The sequence below is a fragment of the Pinus tabuliformis genome, chromosome 4_1 (assembly GCF_031772625.1).
Source record: "Pinus tabuliformis cultivar Carrire ecotype Pingquan chromosome 4_1, CPIR1, whole genome shotgun sequence".
Lineage (NCBI taxonomy): Eukaryota > Viridiplantae > Streptophyta > Pinopsida > Pinales > Pinaceae > Pinus > Pinus tabuliformis.
This window is the reverse complement of record NC_142303.1, coordinates 593,318,605-593,341,851: the sequence shown is the minus strand read 5'-3', so window position 1 is coordinate 593,341,851 and position 23,247 is coordinate 593,318,605. Positions and strand designations below refer to the sequence as shown.

The window sequence follows — 23,247 nt, the reverse complement described above, 5'->3', positions numbered from 1 at the left end:
TCAGAACTTCAGCCTCTTCAGTTTTGTGATCATGGGGGTTGTCATAGGTTTGCAACCCATCATGTAAAACCTCTTCAGCATTTCGATTACATACTTTCCTTGATCTAGATAAATCTCATTAGGTCCTTGCCAAACTTCCAGTCCCAAATAATAGTGCATCAACCTTAGATCCTTCATGTCAAATTCTGCTGCTAGTTGCTTCTTGCACTCTTGGATTCGACCTTCCACACTTGTCATGAGGAGATCATCCACATACAGAAGAATGATTACATGCTCATCCTTCATAACCTTGATATAGAGATTCGGATCAACAGAACTCTTTGTGAAGCCCAATCTTTGTAGGTATGCATCCATCCTTGTATACGATGCCCTTGGTGCTTGCTTAAGGCTATATAATGCCTTCTTCAACTTGCAAACATAAGCCTCTCTATCTTTGACTTCAAATCCCAAGGGTTGCTCTATATAGACTTTTTTTTATCAATTGTGCCATTTAGGAATGCAGTGTTGACATCCATTTGATGGATGTTACATCCAATTGATGTTGCCAAAGAGACCAATGAATATATAGTTGTATACTTTGTTGTAGGTGCAATTGCCTCTTCATAATCGATGCCTTCTTGTTGAGAGAAGCCCCAAGCCACAAATCTTGCCTTGTATTTATAAATACTTCCATCTGCTGAATGTTTAATCTTGTAAATCCATTTGGAAGTTACCACAAATTTTTCTTCAGGCCTAGGTGCGATCTCCCAAACTCCATTTTTCATTATTGATTGAAACTCTTCATTCATGGCATCCTTCCATTCTTGGTGTTTGACAACCTCTTCAAAGGTGGATGGATCTGCTTCTATTAACTTTGTCATATATGCTGCATACACATAACATCTTTTGGGCTTCTTACTTTCCTTGAATGTGCCTTTGGCTGCTTCATGTACCTCTGCATCTAAAAGAGTAGATTTCAACCAGTTAGGTCTCTTTCTAGTTTCGAGGATGACCACAGGTTGCACGGGTTCACTGGGACCTTCATCTTCATGATTTGATTCTTCTTCTTCCTTGGTACCTTCCTCTTCAAATATAGGAAGTTCTTCATCATCAGAGTCCATTGGGAGATCCTTTGATTTCTTAAATGCAATACTTTCATCAAATATCACATCTCGACTAACTTCTATTTGGTGTCCTTCCTTTATGTAGATCCTATATGCCTTTGAAGTATTACTGTAGCCAACAAATGTTCCCTTCATGCCTGAGGGATCCAATTTCTTTCTCTTATCCTTTGGTATATGAATATAGACAAGACAACCAAAAATTCGGAGATGATCCACACTTGGTTTCTTCCCAGTGAATGCTTCTTCAGGAGTCATGTTGTCTAGTGATCTGTGAGGACTTTGATTTTGAACATATACAATAGTCTTTGTTGCTTCACCCCAATTTTTTTTGGCAATTCTTAATCATGTAACATGGCTTTTACACTTTCTTCAATCGATTGGTTTTTTCGTTCTGCAACTCCATTTTGTTCGGGATTGTATGGGACTATCAACTCCCTCTTAATCCAAGATTCCTTACAAAAAGTTATGATTTCTTTTGAATTTTATTCTCCTCCATTGTCAAACCTTAATATCTTTATTCTTCTTTTGGTAAGGTTCTCCACTTCAACTTTGAATTCTTGAAATTTGATGAATACTTCATCCTCAGGTTTCATCAAATAATCCCAAGTTTTCCTTGAATGGTCATCAATGAATGTCACATAGTATAGATGACCTCCAAGAAACTTTGGAGACATGGGACCACAAACATTAGAATGAATGAGATCCAAAATTTCTTTTGACCTTGAAGCACTACTTCCAAATGATCTCTTGGTATTTTTACCCAATGCACATCCCTTACATACTCCTTCATGATCTTTAAGTTCAGGGATGCCATTCACCATTGAATCTAGAGTTGGTAAGATTTTGTAGTGAAGGTGACCAAAGCTTCTATGCCAAAGTTTGTATGGGCTAACTTCAATGTGAATCAAAGCTTGAGAGAGGGAAGTTAGCAAGAGAGGGGAGTTAGCAATCTGTAGACTCTTCCCTCGCAAATCCCAATCATCTTTGCATTTTCGATGCTAGAGTTTTTATCCCATACTACAACATTTCCATCTATGAAAGCAATTCTATCTCCCTTATCTTCTAGACATGAAATGGAATGTAGATTCTTATGAAAACATGGAAAAAATAGGATGTTGTTGAGATAAATATTTCTTCCATTCTCCAGCTCTAGCGAGGTTGATCCAATTCCTCTTACAGGATAACTCTTCTTGTCACCAAGCTCAACGGAGTAAGAATATTTTCCTCTTGACAAGGTCTTTAGTTTCTTGTGCTCACCAATCATATGTCTTGATGCTCCACTGTCAATTACCTAAATATTCTCATCTTCAAATGTGCCAGTAAGTGCTGAGAATAGTCCTTTGTCCTTTGAAGATGTCTTGGCCATATCCTTCTTGATAGATAATAGGAGATCCCATAATTCTTTGATGCCCTTCTTGAGATGACTTGCCACCATTAGTACACTTCTTTGGCAACTTCTTCAATGTAGTAGAGATCTTCATCATGCCCTTAGCCAACCATAGTTGTGATACCATGTTGAGAACTCTATAGGGCAATAGTTAGAATGATTTCTCTTATAGTTAGAATGATTTCTTTTACTTATTAGCTTCTCTTATTATTATGTTGTTCTTATCATCAAACAACTATCAAAACAAGAAGATCAACAGTACACAAGAACACAGGATATAGACTGCAAGCCAGGGCCAAATCCTCTCCACTTGAGAGGAAAACCCACAAATGTCTTTTCTTCTTATAGATTCTTCAATTAACGAATTCCAAGACCTTTAGACCAAGATCAATACCCTTCCAAGACCAAGTCCAACCTCCTTGATGATGTGCTTCCTTTGTCCAAATCAAATCCAATCAAATCTCTTCCAGCAGCACAACTTCGACCCCTAGCTATAGAATTTTGGCCTCTACTGTAGGTCTGAAATTTTTGGCCCTCCCAATAGCAGCTACTTCCACACGTGTGAGCTTATTTAGGGCTTCCAAGACTTCTTCAGACCTTCGCTTGACTTTCTCCTTCTTCTAGGGCTTGAGGATGACCTAATGAGCCTTCCTTCAACCTTCTTTTTGCACTTTCACCAAGTTCGATTCTGCAGCAACAAAACCCTAACCTAGCGACAGAAATCCTGGCTTCCTTCCTTCGCACGTGCGAAGAGAGAGAGAGAGAGAGAGAGAGAGAGAATAGCCTAAACACTTGATCTTCATCCTTCTTCTTCTTTTGCTAGCTTCTTTCTTCTTCTCCTTTGCTTGCTTGCTTGATGAGAGAATGAATTCTCTAGGAGGTCAAGTTCCCTCCTATATACAGGCTTCCAAGATGGACAAAATTCTTCATATTAAGTCGACTTCTTAGTTGGCAGGCTGACTTGGTCTTGGAGGGTATTTTGACACTTTTAAATACAAAAATAATTCTTTTTACAAGTTACAATGTGCCCAATGGGGTCTTCAACATATGACAATGACTCTTTTGAATTTTTGACCTACGAAAAACTCTAGAAGCACTCAATTGGTGCTTGACCTCTAAAACAAAAGACCTTGAGCATGAAACTCATGTTCCAAAATCACAGTAATAATTTTTCTTTCATTTTACAATATATAAGAATCAAAAGTACATTTCATATTTATGAAGACCGAACCTAGTTACACATTTTTCAATAGGGGACCCTATGCTAGGGACCACGACACCCCAAGAATTTTCCTAAAATTTGGTGGTGCCCCTAGACATCCTCGATGTGTGTCTCCCCACTCCCCAGTCCCAAAAACTTGGTTTTAACATTGGTAGATGCTTAATTATAAATTGCTAAGACAAAGCTTTTCAAAAGAAAGAAATATGTAATGACCCTAATTGGGGTATATAATGGAATAAGGAGTCAAATGTGTTAGCGTCTTATGTCTAGGGATTTTGGTCATGTTAGTCTTGCTATGTATCTAAGGTCAAATTTGTAAATATTAGTCATGATCACTTGACTATTATTGTTCAAAGAGGTCTAGGTTTAGATTGGGTATCATGTAAAGGTGTTTATTTTGTTAAGAGTCCAATGTCTAAAGTCATGTTTTTCCTTACAAAGGGAAATCATGGAAATTCTTTGGTCACTTGGGAAAAAGTACAAAAATCATGTTTTACAAATCCTTGGTTATTGTGAGTTGGTCCCATTCTAAGTCATTGTTAGTAGGTCACCTAAGTCTAGAGGTAATGTCTACATCAAAAGAAATCATGAAATGATCTTGACACAGATTTGGAGGCTCTTTGGTATCAGTTTGAATGTCATTTCAAAAGGACAACTTATGATCTCAGCAGGGAATAATGGTCAAAAGGACAATCCTTCCTTTTTCCCAATGTGCTGTGTATTCAGAAAAGCACTGCGCATTCATGATTTTCTTTCTAAATCATGATCAATGCTTTCATTCTCGCTCTAGACCATTCCATGTGATCATTTGAACTTGCCTCTTCATCCCTTATCATTCAGCTCTTCATCATTTGCATCGGAAAGCTCGGGTTGCTCGTTTCATTCACTGTGAAAGGGAGGCAGGGGTGCTGCAAGTTCACACAATGCTCAAATTCTCGCATGCTGATGGTCAAAATTCCCTCATAGGTGAAAATATAGCTCTATCTTTATCCTTCAGTCTTGAAAGAACTCTAAATTTGCTTTTAGAAGCCAACATAAACCATTTAAAGCCTTCAAAAAGAATAAAATTATTGTTTGATGCTCTTCTGAAATTTGTTGCGTTTTTCTTCCTCTGCGTTGCATTTTTATCCTAACCTGTTATGATACCACACAATGGGTCATATCCATGTTTTCTCGCTATCAATTCGCCTTTTCGCTGTGTGAGCCCTTGCATGCAATAGGTGCCTTGGTCTTAAGACTATAACAAAGTTGTTTCCCTCAAAGTTTATGCTCAAAAGTGTTTTAAAAAGTCAAATTTCTTTAGCGTTGCATTTTTGGCTTGTGCGCTGCGACTGTCCCTAGTTTAAATTCTTGCCAACAGTTATGAAATTCCAAGTTCTATAGGGTTTGCCTGAGAAAGTATGCAATTGTAAGTTTTGGTGTAGTTGCTGGATTATATCTTAAGTCATTGTCAAGAGATTTCAAATACCATAACACCTCCATTGTTGCACAAACGAGTTGCTCATAACTCCAACTATTCATTGTTGCAAAAGAGAAACTATGGCAACTCCAAAAGACAAAAAACACAAAGGGGAGCCCTTGTACGTTTTGAATCATAGGATATCACAACCATCAATGCAGATCTAGCCATCAAAATGGCTTTTGAACAAGTAGGGTGTATGAGATTTTGTGAGAAAATTCAGGGGTATCATGTACAATTGACAAAGGAATTTGCTAGGGGTTTTGATGGTGTGCAAGCAAAGGTGGGAAGCTTAACTTTTTCAGTGTCAGCGCAATCAATAGTTGAGGCCATTGAGATCCCTTTGAGTGGAGAGGAACGGTTTAAAGGAATTTATTTTGATTTGGTTGATTTCAAGGATTTTCTCAAGCCAAAACACCAGAAAGGGTATGGTTCAGTTGTTCCAAGGAGTTATTTACAAGATCACCATAGTAAACTATTGGAAGTGATTCAAAGGTACTTCACATGTGAAGGGAGGTTTAGTAAAGTGTATTACTATCACATTAGGCTCTTAATGCATTTTACTAGTAAGAAATATTTGAATCTTCCCTATTATTTGTTTAGGAGTCTATGTAAGATCGCTGACCGAGTTCAAACAAAAGAAAGTCAAGTTGAAGCCAGTTTTTGGTTTATTCAGGATGGGCAACATTGTCTTCAAACAATCAAAAGACCAAGAAATACATTCCTTCAATTGTGATTAAAGAAGCTTCACCTGCAGTGGCAAACTCAGTAAAAAATCCTTTGACTAAAAACAAATCAGTTGATAAGAAAAGTGCTAAGAAGCTACATTTCTCACCTGAGGTAGAAAAGGTGGCAAGGGTACCAAGAACAAGATCTGCAACCAAGAGATTGCCTATAGATCCTCCATCTTCACCTATTCAAGTTATGGAATCAGAGAGCACACAAAAGGAAGTGGAAATTGATGAAAGGGACCAGAAAATTAGAGAGTTACAAGATTAGTTAGACAAGGCCCATTTGACAATAGTGTACTTACAGCAGGAGAATAGGGAACTTAGACATAAAATATCACAAGAAACTATTCAGCCTAGTGAAGGAGAGCCATCAAAGGAAACATTGGCACATGTTGCCAAAGACAAAATGGTCATTGATGTTGAAGAGTTAAAGGAGCCAGTTGAGCATTCAAGGAGACATAGAACTAGGTCTACTGCCAAGGTGCAAATGCAAGTAAAGGAGACTGTTAAGCCTAAACAAAAGACGATTTTTGATGAACAAAAAGAATTTGAGAAGCTCCTGGAACAACTTGAAGGAGTTCAATAGCAGGTGGACCAGCTTGCAGAAAAGGATCACAGGGATAAGTTCTATGCGTTTAGGTAGTTGGAAGCTGTTGGGCCTGTCCTTGACAAGGCTAAATACAAATTGAAGTGGACCTTGCCTTTGCATAGGCAAGTGAAAAATTTCTATGTACAAAATTTGGTGTTAAAAGGAAGGCTCAGGTTGGTGAAGAAAAAGCTCATTGAAGTCAAGGAATCTGGAAGGAAGAGGAAAATGGGCAAGTTAGATATACTTGTAGAGGCCAGTACAAAAGTGAATCTTCAGTAGAAAAGCTCAACTTAGCCCTGAAACTTTGTTTTTTTTGGCTCAAGAGATCAAAAAAGGTAAATTTTGATGAAATGAGCAAAAACGTAGCAAGGGGTTTGCTGCGCTTTTTATATAGATTTTGACATTGGTGGGATAGTGAAGTTGGAAGCTTTTGTTGTCATGATGGGAGTTATAAGAGGTTCCAACATCCACATTGATGTTTCCAACACTTTATATTAAGAAAGGAGTCGATATATGTTAGTTTATGTAGGTGTTGCGAAAGCAGAAAATATTGGTGCAAAAGTGGGGAACAGGTCAAAGGGAGGTCTGCAGGCTATTGGAATCTCATTTAAGGGGTTCAACATTATCACAAAGTTATTTGAAGCATACCCATTGTTGATTTGGAGTAGCATCAGATGCTCTCTAGGCCTCAAATTTTGCAAGCAGGCTTGGGCACATATATTCCAAAGAACCCAGAAAGCGTTTTGGGAAATTCCACCCAGAAACGATTTTATTAAAATAATTAATATTTTTAATTAGGAAAGTTAAAATATTAATGGGTATTAATTTAATTGTGGGTGTAACTTCTAGAAGAAGATGGAGATCAAGCCAAAATGATCTGAGCCTTTGATTAGGAGTTAATCTAGGTCGTTGGTTGTCCAACAGAAAGATATAAGAAGGGGCTTGAGGGTCATTTGGAAAACACACCGAGAGATCAAGAGATCGAATTTCTGAAGTGAGAAGTTCTTAGGAGGAAATTTCGATCAAGGAGATTTCTTGTAGTTGAGGGGCAGGGATAGCATTTGGAGAGAGAGATATTTTCTCAGCCGAAGAATCATCAGTAGAAAAAGGCAGAGAGTGATCCAGTAGCCCAAATGTAGAGGCTGATGTAGGGCCATGCAGAGGCGATGCAGAGGGTGAGAGAGAGCCCGAGATTTTGCTGAGGAGAGTCAGTTTCAGATGCCAAGAGCTGGGGTGTGAGACCAAGAAGCTGAGAGCAAAGACTTTGGGCAACAAATTGATTAGCAGACTGGGTAACGCAGAGCCTAGAGAGGTTGACACAGAGATTGCGTGAGGACTGCGTAGAGCAATGTAGGGCCTACCATAGGCACTTCATTCAGTATCCGGATCAGCTGGGATTTTCTTAATGATTGTGTGAAGTAATCTCACAAATCTTTCTGCCAATATTTTTCTCTGTAACTGAATAACTTGAGAAGTATTCAGAGATGTATTCAAAATTTGCTACTGCTTAATAATAATAAACCCTCAAAGCTGTTGCATTGGTTTTCCTGCATTGGGTTTTTTCTGGGGACATTTGTCCAAAAACAACGATGTCAATTGTGTTGTATTTTCTTTCTTGCTCAATCTCTTGTTTCCACATAATATTTGATTAAGTGAAGGCTGCAATGTATGTATTACGATATTTTTCGTAGGAAACAAGTAATTTGTTTAAAGGAAATTAACAAATAGGAGTAATATCATCAGTTGTTCCAATAGGAGTTCTTGTTGAGGAATTTTCACATGGTATCGGAGCTGCAGGGGAAGCAAGAAGAGCAGAGCCGGTAGATCCAACGTTGAGCAGAAGAGGGAGTTCAAAAAAGCTGCAGGAGGCAGCAGATCAAAACCCCAGACGGTTGACGCAGTTCCAAGCCGGGAGGGCAGATTTTTGAGGCAGTCTCTCTCCGAGTGAGTCGACGAAGAGAAGGACTTCCAGTTCGAATTTTTGCTGGGGTAGAGGGAGCAGTGCCGAAGCCTCAACTTGAGAGAGCTGGTGGGACACAGATTTTCAGCAGACAGATTGTTGGGCTGAAAAACGTCAAAAGAAAGAAGAGAAGCACTTTGAGGGAACTTTTCCTCAGCAGACTTCCTTGCCAAAAAGTCTGTTTCGTCATTCGCTGAGCAGCAGCAGTGAAAAGTAGAGAGGAGACTTTCGAAATTTTTGGCAGATATGGCAACCGGTGGCTTGAGGGATCAGGACAGGTTGGATGGAGCATCCAACTACGTCATCTAGAAGGCTAGAATGTCATTCCTTCTAGATGAGCATGCCCTCAAGACTTATGTCGACAGCGTGGTGGCTGTCCCTGCAGATGCAGATCCACTGAAGAAGTCCAAATCGGAAATGGCGAAGACGAAGAGGATGATCCTGGATGGAGTCAAGGATCACGTAGTATGTCATGTTCTTAGCAGAAGGACTGCTAAGGAGATGTGGGATGCCTTGGCCACGTTATATCAGGGATCTTCCGAGCAACAAAAGATGTACTTGGAGCAGAAGTTGAGATTTGCTCAGAGATGCAGAAGGGAGAGCGTGTGGATCCAGTCCTCACGAAGCTAAAGGAAACTCGTGATGAGTTGTCTGCTGCAGGGCATACACCTCAGGATTTAGAGTTAGTTAGACTGACCCTTAATTCTGTCTCGGATGAGTGGCAAGTCTTTGTCAAGAGTATCTTGGGCAGAGCAGCATTGTCGAATTGGGTTGAGATGTGGGCAACTCTAAAACAAAAGGAGCTGAGGAGAGTCCTGGTCAAGGTCAAACTTGACGGAAGTAGTAGCAGCAGTGGGTTGAAGCCTAAGGAGGAGGAGGATAATGCAACCCTTGCATTGAAATGACAGCAGGAGCATCAGAGACATAAGAAGGGCGTCTCGAAGATCAAGTGTTTCAGGTGTGGTGAGATGGGTCACTACACTACCTAGTGTCCTCTCAGGAAGAAGGAAAAGGATGAGAAACATGATTCGAAGGTTGCTTCCACGAATATCGAAGAGGAGGAGTTCGCCATGATAGTCGAGATACCTCCAGGAGGGAGGTGGGTTGATTTGGAGTTGTAGTTCGTAAGAGCTACAAATGGGCAGGATCCTTGAGGAGTCCACCTCTTGGATCAATACCTTTCTACGGGAGCCCAATTTTGTAGTAGCAGGATTGACTAGTGTCGGGTGGTGCCGAGGAGTGTCGTGGACACAGTTGGGGTGGCTAGGAGCGCCAGAGATTGAACAACACAGAGCAACATTGACATCAGTGCAGATGGCATAGAGCAGAGGTCAGCAGCAGTGCAGTAGATTCAGAGGGTCGACACAGAGACGAGCAACGGGCAAGCTCCAACATTCACGTGGTATCATACTGAACACAATTAGTTCAGTAATTTTGGATGTTTTTCAATTTCTTCTCTCAACAACTGAGTTGCAGTATAGATGCAATGTTAGCAGTGGCAGTGCTAGCAACATAGCAGATGCAACATTTGAGAGGGAGCAGTAGTACAGATGTAGAAATGGCAGTGGTAGTGTCAAAGGCAACAGTACAGTTGCAACATCAACGTAGTTGTTGGTGGACAACATGTCAGGCATCAACAATGCAGAGGACGATGCTTTAGAGTTAGAGCAATATGCAACAGTGTATATTGCTAGAGCACATTCCTCGCTAAGAGGGAGTGTTGATTTGGGGTAGCATCGGATGTGCTCTAGGCCTCAAATTTTGCAGGGAGGCTTGGGCACATGTATTCCAAAGAACCTAGAAAGCGTTTTGGGAAATTCCACCCAGAAACGATTTTATTAAAATAATTAATATTTCTAATGGAGTTCCTAAGTCTAAACTTAGGAAAATTAAAATATTAATGGGTATTAATCTAATTGTGGGTGTAACTTCTAGAAGAAGACGTAGATCAAACCAAAACGATATGAGCCTTGGTTTAGGAGTTAATCTAGGCCGTTGGTTGTCCAACAGAAAGATATAACAAGGGGCTTGAGGATCATTTGGAAAACACACTGAGAGATCAAGAGAGATTTCTTGCAGTTGAGGGGCAGGGATAGCATCTGGAGAGAGAGATTTTCTCAGTTGGAGAATCATCAACAGAGAGAGGCAGAGAGTGATCCAGTAGCCCAGATGCAGAGGTTGACATAGGGCCATGAAGGGCCATGTAGAGGGTGAGAGAGAATCTAAGATTTTGCTGAGGAGAGTCAGTTTCAAAGTCGAGAGCCAGGGTGTGAGCCCAGGAGGTTGAGAGCGGAGACTTCGGGCAGCAAATGGATTAGCAGACTGGGTGATGCAGAGCCTAGAGAGGTTGATGCAGAGACTACGTGAGGACTGCACAGAGCAACGTAGGGCTTGCCAGAGGCACTTCATTCAGTATCCGGATTAGCTGGGATTTTCTCAGTGATTGTGTGAGGTAATCTCACAAATATTTCTGCGAATATTTATATCTCTGTAACTGAATAACATGAGAGGTATCTAGATATGTATTCAAAATTTGCTACTGCTTCGTAATAATAAACCCTCAGAACTGCTACACCGGGTTTCTCGCATTGGGTTTTTCTGGGGACATTTGTCCAAAAACAACAATGTCAATTGTGTTGTATTTTCTTTCTTGCTCAGTCTCTTGTTTCCGCATAATATTTAATTAAGTGAAGGCTGTAGTGTATGCATTACGATATTTGCTGTAGGAAACAACAAGTAATTTGTTTAAAGGAAATTAACAAATAAGAGTAATATCATCAGTTGTTGCAGTAGCGGTTCCGGTTGAGGATTTTTCACACCCATTTGCTTCATTTTGACAGAAAGGGGCCGCAACCGTACAAAACATGGAAGCTACTTCATTTTGTTGCGAAATTGCCTAATGCGCTGCAAGTCTCGACAGTCGGCACTTTTCATTTCAAATTTCGAATTTTTGATTTCTAGAAGTGGTTTAGATCATTTAGATAGGTGGAAAATTATCTTAGGAGTTGTATTTAATGTTTATTTGTCAATATTCCAGGTTAGTGATGTTTTAGGCTTGGATTGGTTGTAAGGAAAACTACTTCTATTTTTCAGTATATGCACTAGATTTTTTATGTATCTAGTTAAAAGTTTGTTTTGGTCAATGATTTCGACCACCTAGGGTAGGAGATTGAATCCTTCATGATGTATAAAGAGATCAAAAGCATTGTAAGTGGTTTTGTTGGTTAGATTAGAGAAAAGACTTTTGTGCACTGTATTTTTCTGAAAGCTTTGCCAGTGAATGAATGAAATAAAAGGTGATTTGCAGGGATTCCTGTGTCAGAATTTTGGTGGTTTGTGCTCCTTTGATCTTGTAAGTTATCTTGTGTGTTTACATCCCTTTAATGTGTATCTTCTTGCTTGGAAAAAACCAGATGTTTGATTCAGAATTCATCTTTAATGATGCTTTGTTTTAGTTTGCCAAGTTATCAATGTTTTCAGCTTAAAGCAACATTTTAGAATTCATCCATGGTTTGATGCTCTAATGTGTTGTCTTTCACCTTTTATACATTCACCCCCTACAACAATTTGACCTAAATTCCACCACCAAAGCTGCCTACCTTGCCCCTGTGGAGAAACCCTCTCTTTTTCCATCATATCATTAGACAAAAAACTGATTTGACATGACTCCATGCCCAATGGATCTGTCTCTTTTCTCATCAATAGACCTTTAAAAACTCAAACCTTGTTGAGCTTATTACCTAGCCTAATATCATATTTGTTGAGTAACCTAAGTCAGAGAGCCCTATCCAGTATAGAAGGGCTAGATTCTGGCCTAAAGTGGTTTGTGCTTACCTCTGGATTTTTTTTCAGCCTAGGGAAATCACAAAGTGCTAACAAAATGTACATATAAATGGTGGATCAACCTCATAGTGGTACAACATGGGTAATGGGTGAGAACTAGTTACATTGAGAGGCTCTCTCTAGCCCAGTATGGTAGACATGTTGTAATGTAAAGTCCTGTAAACATTTTGATTCAGTGAATATAAAATAAAAATAAAAATAACCTTATGTTAAAATAAAAATAACTTCAAACTAAAACTAGCCTAGATCCATCTTAACCCCATATCTATCAAGTGTCGAGAGGGATCAAATCTCTTGAGATACAAACCTATTTTAAAGTGAAGAGATTTGATCCTTCTCGCTGCTTGATAGATCTGGGGTTAAGATGGATATCTCAAGAGATTTGATCCCTCTCGACACTTGATAGATATGGGGTTAAGATGGATCTAGGCTAGTTTTTATATACGCACATACCATATCTAGGTTGGCTCCATCTCTCCCTCTCCCTCTTCCCTCCTGCTCTACTCTCTCCCTCCCTCAAGTCCCCTTTCTCTTCCTTTCTCAACCACTTCCCTCTGTCTCTCCCCCCCCATCTCTCTCTCTCTCTACCCTCCAACTCTGTCTCTATCTCCCTCCCTCTCTCCTTCTCTCTCCCCCCTCCATCTCTATGTCTCCCTCTCTCTCCTTCCTTTCTCTCCCTCTCTCTCTCCTCTCCTTCTCTATTTGCCCTCGTTTCCTCTCTCCCCTCTTTACCTCTATCTCTCTATGTCTTTGTTCTTCCCCCTCTCTCTCTCCCCCTCCAACTCCATCTCTCCTTTCCCTCCCCACCTCTCTCTCTTCATTCCTCTCTGTCCCTCTCTCTTACACCTCCCTCCCTCTTCATTCCTCTCTCCCCCTCTCTTACACCTCCCTTTCTCTCTCTCCCCCCTCCTCATCACTCTCTCTCTCTCCACCCTCTAATTCTGTCACTATCTCCCTCCCTCTTTCCTTCTCTCTCCCCCCTCTCTCCCTCTCTCCTTCTCTCTCTCCCCTCTTTTTCTCCCCCTCTCCCTCCTCCATCCATATGATGGAGAATTTTCACTCTATGTAATCAATGTTATATGTAATGTCAAAATATTTTACATTTTACATTTTTATAGTGAAATGAGTTATGGTTTTTCTGCATGTGGTATTGATAAGTCATGGTATTGTAACAAAACCTATTTACAAGTCAATAATATTCATAGTAAAGCGGGGGTGGATATCCATTGTTAAGAAACTTGTCATACTGTAAGTTTATTGTAAGTATTAAGTTTTTATTGCGTATTAATTGAATTTAAATATGGTTATGAAATCATTATAGCCCCTTCCAATGCAATACTCTAACAATCGATTTGTTTGTTGATCACTATTAGTTTAGCATTGACCAATGCAAATTATAATGTTATTAGTTTTTAAAAAAATGAATGTTCAAACATTGGATTGGACTATAACTTGAAGGTCTTATTGCAACTTTTGCACAATATAATGCCATGTGGATAACTACCTTACATATTTTATGCTCTAATTTATGGATATGGTTGCAATATTGATGCATGATTTTTAAATATTTGTGTAATGATTTTTTATTCTTAAACTTTGCATGGAAACCATCCAAAATAAATTACTTGAAAATAACCTATACTCAAGTAAATAACATATCTACCATGAATTACTTCCTATCATTATTTAAGCAAGTGTTTGTATAAAAAATAGATAGGAATGAGATGTTAAAAACAGTGTTGATAATATCGGTATCGGTAAAATATCGGCGAGGGTCCAGAAAACATCTTATCGGCAATATCGACGAAAATATCGGCAAGCATAAACAATGCATAATATATTATTTTTTTTCTTCAGATTTTTAAACATATAAAGCAATAACAACACGAACTAAACACATTGGCACATAAATACAAAGAAAGCATTGATATATATGATGTCAAATAGAAATGATACATCAAACTTCAAAGGTGATATCAAATCCTGCTGATCCCTGATAATTGTCCAATCAAGGACTTAAACAAAATAACATCACATATATAAAAGTATTCATCATCATGAGTTATAAACTTATATGTAGCAAAACAAATAAAACTAGCAGCTATCTATATGAGACCAGTGCCCTCTCCCTAGCAGCGATCTTTCTGTCTTGTTCAACAATTACTTCAAGAACTTTTTGTATAACCTACGCACTAGAAACCATACAAGGCATTACATCTGCATCATGTGCAGGGAGTCTAACCAGATGTTATTTTAATCACGTAACCCCTCCTGACATCTTGGTCCCACAATTTGCATGATATATATGCCCGATTTGCCCCACCAACAAGCTCCCCATACTCCCAAAATGGGTCCAAGGCTTTTGGCATATTTGACATTTGTAGTGAACTAATTCAAACCTAGGGCGCAAAAAAAACAAAAAAATTGGCATTAAACCCCCCAACACAAAAAATAATTAAGTAATAACCACCTCATTTAAAAAAATTACTACATTATTTGCATTTTGCAATGTGAATGAAAAATGGCAATGAGAGGGCGCATAAGAAAGTTAAAAAAAATATGAAGCTTGCTGTCCAAATATGGAGAAAACCCTTGCATGGGCTCATGGGCATGAAAATCATAGCAAATGGAAAAAAAACAAAGAAACAAAATGTTGGTAGGCAAAGAGGCAAGCAAGCATAACCCTAAATCTATGAAAAATCATTAACATAGGGGTTTTTAAGAACATACCTGTTAATGGAAGAAATGAAGTTTGTCTCACTGTTCTTCAATCTTTGATCCACAAAAAAATCTTAATTGGCAGTGATAATTGATGTTTGATCCTCAATCCCTCATTGACAACCACCACAAAACTCTTCCCCTTCCTTCTCCAACATTCAGATACAGAAATGAAGAAAAAAAAGACAAATTTCCCTTTTTCTAGCCACGACCTAGCTTGCCCCACGATATTTTCTATTGTCGCGCGATATTTTGCCGAGATATCGACGATATATTGGAAATATTATGATATTTTCGAGAGCCAAAATATCGCGATATTTTTTTTATTATCAGCGATATCTTGTAGATATTATCATCACTGGTTAAAAATGTACTTGCATGAGTAAGTAAATAACATATCTTAAGCAAATCTTTGCATGGAAAAAGGATACGAATACGATGTAAAAAATATACGTATATGAGTTACTTCCCACCATTATTTATTTTTTCTTCATCACTTCTATAGGAGTAAAATATCTACCATGAACTACTTCCCATCATTATTTAAAAAAGACTTTGTATAAAAAATAGATAAGAATAAGATGCTAAAAATATACTTACATGAGTAAGTAAATAACATATCTTAAGCAAATCTTTGCATAAAAAATGGATACAAATAAGATGTAAAAAATATACTTATATGAGTTACTTCCCACCATTATTTATGTTTTCTTCAACAGTTATGTAGGAGTAAATTTGTAAATGTATAGACTTATTAGTGGTTACTACCCACCAAAATCTATGCAAGTTATTTTGCGTGAACAAACAATTTACTTATCCACTTCACATTTCAATTTATTAGTTATCTATCAGTCATTATTAATTTAAGATTGACCAATGTAACTTATAATTATTTATGCAACATTTCCTAAAGCATATTCTAACTTAAGTTGGAGGGGCTAAACTGCTCTGCAAAACAAAATTAGAATATGACCAATGTTGCTTGGGAGCGGGAGCGGGAGCGGGAACGGGAGCGGGAGCGACCATTTTCAGAAGCTCCCGGTTTGGGAGCGAATCCGGGAGCGATTTTTTAAAAATATATATATATATATATATATATTTTTATATTTTTTAATTTTTGATACATATATGTCAACAAAAACATGTAGAATGATGAATTAGAAATAAAAAACATAAAAAAACATAGATTGATCATTGAACCATATCACATCAATCATCTAGAAATTATAATCGTCATCAAGTTCATCAACCATGTCCACAAGTTAGTAAAATACATATTACAACTGCAACATATTGAATCTCGTGAATCATGATTCATCAAATTCAATCTTAAAGTTTCAACTTCAAGCTTTCAAAATTGAAAATTCAATAACATTTATCATCATTGATCACCAAAGTTGTACTTGTAAGCTAAGTTTAACCATTACAAGAAGTAATATCTTAGATATTTCTAAGTCCTAACTTCTAACTGTTAACATGATATGAAATGTTATAAATTTATAAAATGAAACATGAATAATGAAATGAAATGAAACAACTTTAGTCTTTCACGAAGCATCATATTCATAATTCACAATCATTAGCAATGAGTTATAATTGCCAAGGCCCAACTTCAAACTTCAAATTTTCATTGTCACAGTGATATATTGTTTACAAAAAATATCATTATGATATGAAAGAGTCAAGAGTCAAGAGTCAAGGACTCAAAACTCAACAGTTATGAAAACTAAAGTCTAATAGAAACTAAAAAATACAAGTAAACTGTAAATCTACATGTGGCCCTTGCCACAAGAGTCTCCAGGAGTATAAGCAGGTCGTGGTGCTCTTCTAGGAGTCTCCCGCACAGACCGACGACCAGAACTAGAACCTCCACGTGAGGGTGTAGATGGAGGTAGCGACAACAAAGGAACAAGACTTGGACCTCGAGCACTGCTATTGGATGGTGGAGGTGGAGGTGGCATGGTTGCTGCAGTTGCTTCATCTTCATCCCTTACAAGTTCCTCTTCCAGTTCTTCAAGATGTACAATGCCATCCTCCAAATTGTCATCCTCTGGGTGATTGTCCCAAATTTTATATGTGGGATCCTCATAAGCCCGATCACAGGAATGACTCAACAACCTCAAGTTGTAGTGCACATAAACCAAGCTTTCTGCTCGGTTTTCATAGAGTCTGTTTCTTTTCACATTATGTATGTCGCTGTAGGTGCTCCAACACCTCTCTGTAGAAGAAGTATTTACAACCTGTGAAAGAACTTTTTTTGCTAATTTTGGTAAAAGTCCCTGGCCGCCATATGTTTCCCACCATGTGAGAGTATCAAATCTATCTCTGTCGTCCATTGCATGGAAGTTACCATACAAACCAGTGCCACTGAAGTATTTGCCTATTTCAAGGCGCACAACTGCACATTCCTCCCTGTCACGTATCAACTTTTCTAATGCTTCCAAATATCCTCTAGTTACCTCTGCATCTAAATGGGGTTTGGTCCTAATCCCACCCCCTGGTGCAGGTTGGCCCAACCAAGATGTAGAGTAGTATTTTGGCGTAAGGATATACGCCAAGCAATGTAGTGGAAGATTAAGTATATTCCACCGTTCACACACACAATCGTGAATTAGCTTGTACAAGTCGGGATCTCTGTTATGAACAATATCTTGTATTTGCCCCAACATGGTATCCATCTGCTCATACACCTCGCCAATCACTGGTTTGTCTGTATCTGCAAACCGAATCATGTGATAAATGGGCTTGGTGAAATCCAATACTTGCCTCACACTTGTCCAAAATTGACCATCAAGAGTGGCCTCCTCCACCAGTTCAAAACCTCGCCTGTCAGCTGCATTTGTAGCCCTTTCCTTTAATGCTTGCCAATGTGGACTTGATACCATGCTAGCCAATGACTCTCTTACCTTCAAAAGGCGCCCGAAGGTGAGGTAATAGCTACCAAATCTGGTCTTCACAATCTTCAACAACTCCAATCTCGAGCGACTGCGGAAAAGGCCATGGGTATTGCTATGATTTGTAATAAATTTTATCATTTGTTTGCCTTTCTTGTACAAATCATCAATCCATTGGTATTGTGCATTTTTGTTTTTGACAACATCATGCATCAGAAGGTTCAATGTGTGAACCAAACATACAGACCAAAATATGTTGGGGTATTTATCCTCAATAATTGCTCCCGCTACCTTACAATTAGGAGCATTATCAGTGATGACTTGGATGACATTATATGGCCCAATACGGTCAATTGTTTCAAGTAATGCTTCTGCAATGTTGATGGCGGTCCTGAACTTGTCTGAGTAATCATGTGCAGTTAGAAAGATGGGACCATTAACAGACACAGCAAGAACACTTATCAATGGCTTGCCTTTTACATTTGTCCATCCATCAGATACAATGGACACCCCATGGTCAGTCCAAGAACTTGTCATTCTATTCAATGAATGTGATATTTTTTCTTTTTCATGATCAAGGCCAACGGTTCTTGCCTTGTCATACCCAGTGCTCTTGTATCCTTTAGGGGCATCATTTATAGAAGAAACCATTTCGTGCCAATAAGGTGAGCGAAGAACATTGAATGGTATCCCACATGCATAGAGAAACCTGTAAACCTTTCAATCCACATCATTCCTACACCCCTCATCAAGGAAATCTGATATGGTTCTACGCCTTAAAGCTGATGACCCTGTGCCTCCATATCCACTGCCTTGGGAGGATGCTGAAGGAGTTCTTTGTGATTGTGAGCTTGGTTCAAAGAAACCCCTTGATTTTTTTGATTTGTATTGGGCTTCCTCCTCTTCCCTTATGTATCTGGCTCTATCCGCTACTGACACCGCTGGACAAGTTTTGATTCCTATTTGTTTGTCTCCATCCCATGGCCTTTTCCCGCACAGGTGTCTTCTAGCACGGGTGTATGAACCTGTGTAATCATTGTCGCAATGGGGGCAATGAAATTTAGTGGTTCCACCCCCTCTCCCTGTTTCAGCCCTGTTAACATATTTCCACAATGGGGTTTGGTCTTGTTTAGTTTTTTGAGGGTCATGTTCACCCTCCTCCAGCTCCTCCTCACCGGGGTTTTCATCAATTCGACTTTCTCCAGCTTCTTCATCCCCCTCTTCAGTTTGGCCCCTCTGTTTCCTACTCTCCAGCACCATAATAACCATAAAAGGGACCAAGAAGAGGAAAATGCCAAGAAATATAGCCAGGTCCATGGTGTTTGATATTTGTAGGCTTTTGAATCTGCAAATTAATTTAATTTATTTAGATTAATAAATTTAATTTATTAATTTAATTTAGATTCATGATTTTTAAACTAAATAAGGTTAATAAACTAAATAAATTAAATTAAACTAACTATATTACTACCTAACTAAATTAAACTAACTAAACTAACTAAATTACTAAGTTACTTACCTCTTTGTAGGCTTGCTCCTTGCTCCTTGGCGCTTGCTCTTCGCTTCTCCTCGCTCTTTTGCTCTTGCTTTCCAGTGCTTCTCAACTCATTCAAGTGATAATGAAATGTTTTTTGGCCCATTGGGCTTTTAAAACTTTTTTTTTTTTAAATTGATAATTTTTTGGCGTCCGCGGATTTTTTTTTCCATTGGAACGCTCCCGGCCCAGCCTGATTCGCTCTCGGAGCGATTTTTTAAAGGTCGGGAGCGATCGCCCCGCGATCGCTCCCGGGCTTTTAATTTCGCTCTGGGAGCGACGCTCCCAACAGCGCTCCCAAAATTGGCAGGGAGCGAAATTTTTTTAGTCGGGAGCACGCTCCCGAAATCGCTCCCGTTCGGGAGCAATTTCGGAAGCGCGCTCCCAAGCCGCTCCCGCCCGGAGCGCGGTTCGGGAGCGGGTTCGAGGGGGGGGGCGCTCCCCCGCAACTCTGAATATGACAAATTGAATTTTTTATTATTTTTATTACTTTTTACTTTTTATTGTTAATTGTGCCAAGATTTAAATGTTTAAACTACAACATCTCCACCATACTTGACTCTATATTACTTTTAACCTTTTATTATTTTTAAATTGAGCCGACATATAAATGTTAAATGTTAAACATTTACGCTTGCATATCTACCCCTATATTAGGCTGTAGAGCACCTCTCGGCAATAATGAAAATAAAAATTCTACATTATTTTTATTATTATTATTATTTGTTGGGTAATTAAGGTAAATTTGACTTGGTCAAGTTACTGGTATTGACCCATGGTATTGACCCATTGTATTCATGGTTTTTGACCCATTGTATTTAAAGGGGGGATTAAACCATCCTAACTTGTTAGATATGGAGTTAAGATGGATCTAGACTGGTATATATAAAGACCGAGCCATTATATAAATATATATATGTAGACTTATGATTATTGTATTGAAATCTAAGGAGTTACTGTGTAACTTGTCATAATAATAGTTTGGAAGCTGCTCCACATTCATATGTTGTGTACTACATTGTGTATATGCAGGTTTATCATGCTTTATTGTGTATTCTATTCTTTACATTAAACATGATAGTATGTTGTGTATGGCAATTTTGCCTAAAATATAAACCCTGTCCTACATCCAGATATGAGAAGTGTTAATGAGATTATGCTGAACAGTACCATTAATGATTTATGCATTGATAGTAGTTATGAAGACAAGCGAATATCCAAAATAATAATATGCAATCCTGTCCTAGTTCCAGCTGTGACAAATGTTAACAATGCGTCGCTGAAGATTACCATTGGAGTTACATATTGATGCCAAAACAAACAATTCTTAAGTAATAAAGCATTTGCTATATATCTGAAGAAGATGATCATGGAGTAAATATCACAAAAATGCTTGCGGGAATCTGTCTTAAAATTTAGAAAGTGATCATGAAGAAGGGAACCTCTGGATATGAGGATTTATTCTCAAAAGTTGACCTGCTTTGAAATTGCTAGGAAAATTCTTAATATGTAATCTTAATATTCCAATATAAAAAGTCAAACGTAATCTGCTTTTCAACTGTCGGGGACCAAGATTCCCAATGTGTTCTGTTTACGGTAGAGATAATTATAGTGACCCTCTGATAAATTGTTGAAACAGAGATAATTCGGATGACCCTCTGATAAATTGTTGAAAGAATTATCATGTGCATTCCTTATTTTGTATCCTTATGACATATACCTCTTTTTGTTTTGGATGCAGGATTTTAAACATTCCTGTGCCACTAAATATGGTTCCAAGTGCTAAGCAGATCACATATTTACCAGGTTCAGAGGAACAGTCAGACCCCAGTTTCAAGCACAAATGGCAATCGGATATTGCGGCTGCTGTTGAAGAAGAGTCAGTTAAAAAGGACTCAAAACACAGGCAAGTTATCTTCAAATGAGGAGATGGTTAAATTGCACGCTTTGCAAGGTCGGGATAGTAGAGTTTGTACATCAACTAAGCAAATATGAAATTATGCTATTTACGGCCCATGTAGGTCTGCAGCGAAGCCTCCTAGTGGGAAAGGTTACAAGAAAGATCACAGGAAGCGAATACCCAGTGATAGTGATGAACTGGACCCTATGGATCCCAGCTCTTATTCAGATGCTCCCCGTGGTGGCTGGTATGCTTATTCTCCATCCACATGTCCTGGTTATCTGTCTTGTATGCATATGTTGTTCAAAATTTTGTATGAAGCTTGTGATGGACATACAATGAAATGTTCAGTGGCATCGTAAACTGAATGTTTCCAATGGAAACTGTGTAGTTTTGAGCACCATATTCTGGTTGAATGATTCGTTGGTATTGGTAATGTTCTACAGGGTGGTTGGACTGAAAGGCGTGCAACCGAGAGCTGCAGATACTACTGCCACTGTACATATTACTTTGACCATATCTAAGCATTGAAATTTTTACAATGTTTAGATGTCGATTTTTTATTTTGGGTTTCTCATATTTTGACCAGGTTTTGTGTGCCTTCTTGCCTCATATATCAATACCATTGATTCATTTGCAGGGGCCATTGTTCCAACAGCGTCCTTACCCATCCCCTGGTGCTGTTCTCCGAAAAAATGCTGAAATTGCTGCACAGCAAGGAAAATCTAGTTCTCATTACATTCCCATCCACAAGAGAGGAGACGGGAGTGATGGACTTGGAGATGCAGATTGATTTTAATTGGTGTGAGAAAATTATACCCTTGAATTCAATCATGTAACAATCAGATGTCTATAGTTGAATTGACTGGAGAATTGTCTGTCATTAATGTTATAAATACATCTATGTATTTAATCTTGTTCATGTAGGAAGATTCTGCATTTATAGAGATAGCAATATGCCAGTGGAGAAGCATAAGGTATATCTCAGCACCTCGTTGCTGACTATTGTTGTCAGCACGTGTATATGAGACTTCAAGACTTTTTTGTAAAATCATATTCAACTCTAGTTACAGTTAAGGTCTGTCATGAAATGCACTTTTCTAAACTGTTTACATGTAGAACATACAGATGCCATATTTATAAAGTGATATGAAATTTTTATTCCAACATTTGAACTCTTTCAAAGAACTTGATATTGTGGAATAATGCTATATAAATTTCTCGGCCTATTTGAGACTCATAGCACAGAGCATAAAGCACTGTGCCTATGTTGGACAGAGAGATCATCAACAAATTCTTGGTCTCATTCTTGTAAAGAGGAAAATTTGAGAGTTTATTGAGCATATGTCAATTTCTCTATACATTGGCAAACTATCTTCAATTTAAATGTGTTTTTTCTTGTGTATTAAATTTAAACTCTCTTGTAACTTGTTAACTATCACTGAAACTTGTGACTTGGAGCTCCATTTCAGAAGTGTTTGAGACCAAAAATTGTTTGGGTAGTCATGACAGAGTTTTCAAATATTAATATGCGGTTGAGTGCAAAAATGTTGTTTTGTGATGCTTTTATTTAATTAGCACGCCTCTGAAATTTGGGGTGAGAATGCCAAAGGGAATCATGGTTGGATACATTGCAGAAAGCGCTGCAATTTTGGTTTGGATATTGTTTTTCATTGGATATTTTTCAGTGATAAAGGAAGTCATTATATCTTTCGCTCATGTTTGTTGAGGGGGAGTCGTGAAGCTTACATGAATGGACGGAAAAGCTGAACTTCTTAAGGATTCAGAAAGGACTCTTAAAGATGTGTTTGCCCTATTAATTGAGTCCATTGCTTATATGTTGCCAACTTGCTTTGTACAAGTTTGCACTTCAATACATGAGAAGACCCCTTGATATGAAAATAACT

General features: G+C 38.4%; 1 protein-coding gene across 2 annotated transcripts in view; it reads left to right on the top strand.

Annotated features, from left to right (window-relative positions):
* LOC149177362 (uncharacterized) overlaps positions 1–22,507 on the top strand; it is a 168,581-nt gene extending 146,074 nt beyond the window's left edge. The window contains exons 11-15 of one of the 2 annotated variants that reach the window (XM_089420103.1): positions 21,182–21,346; positions 21,462–21,587; positions 21,787–21,838; positions 21,981–22,142; positions 22,268–22,507. In XM_089420103.1, coding sequence (XP_089276229.1) covers positions 21,182–21,346; positions 21,462–21,587; positions 21,787–21,838; positions 21,981–22,133 — 496 coding nt within the window. In that variant the 3' untranslated portion in view covers positions 22,134–22,142; positions 22,268–22,507. Of the gene's footprint in view, positions 1–21,181; positions 21,347–21,461; positions 21,588–21,786; positions 21,839–21,980 lie in introns of both variants that reach the window. The other variant, XM_089420102.1, reaches the window with a different exon arrangement.
* Positions 22,508–23,247: the final 740 nt, after the last annotated feature.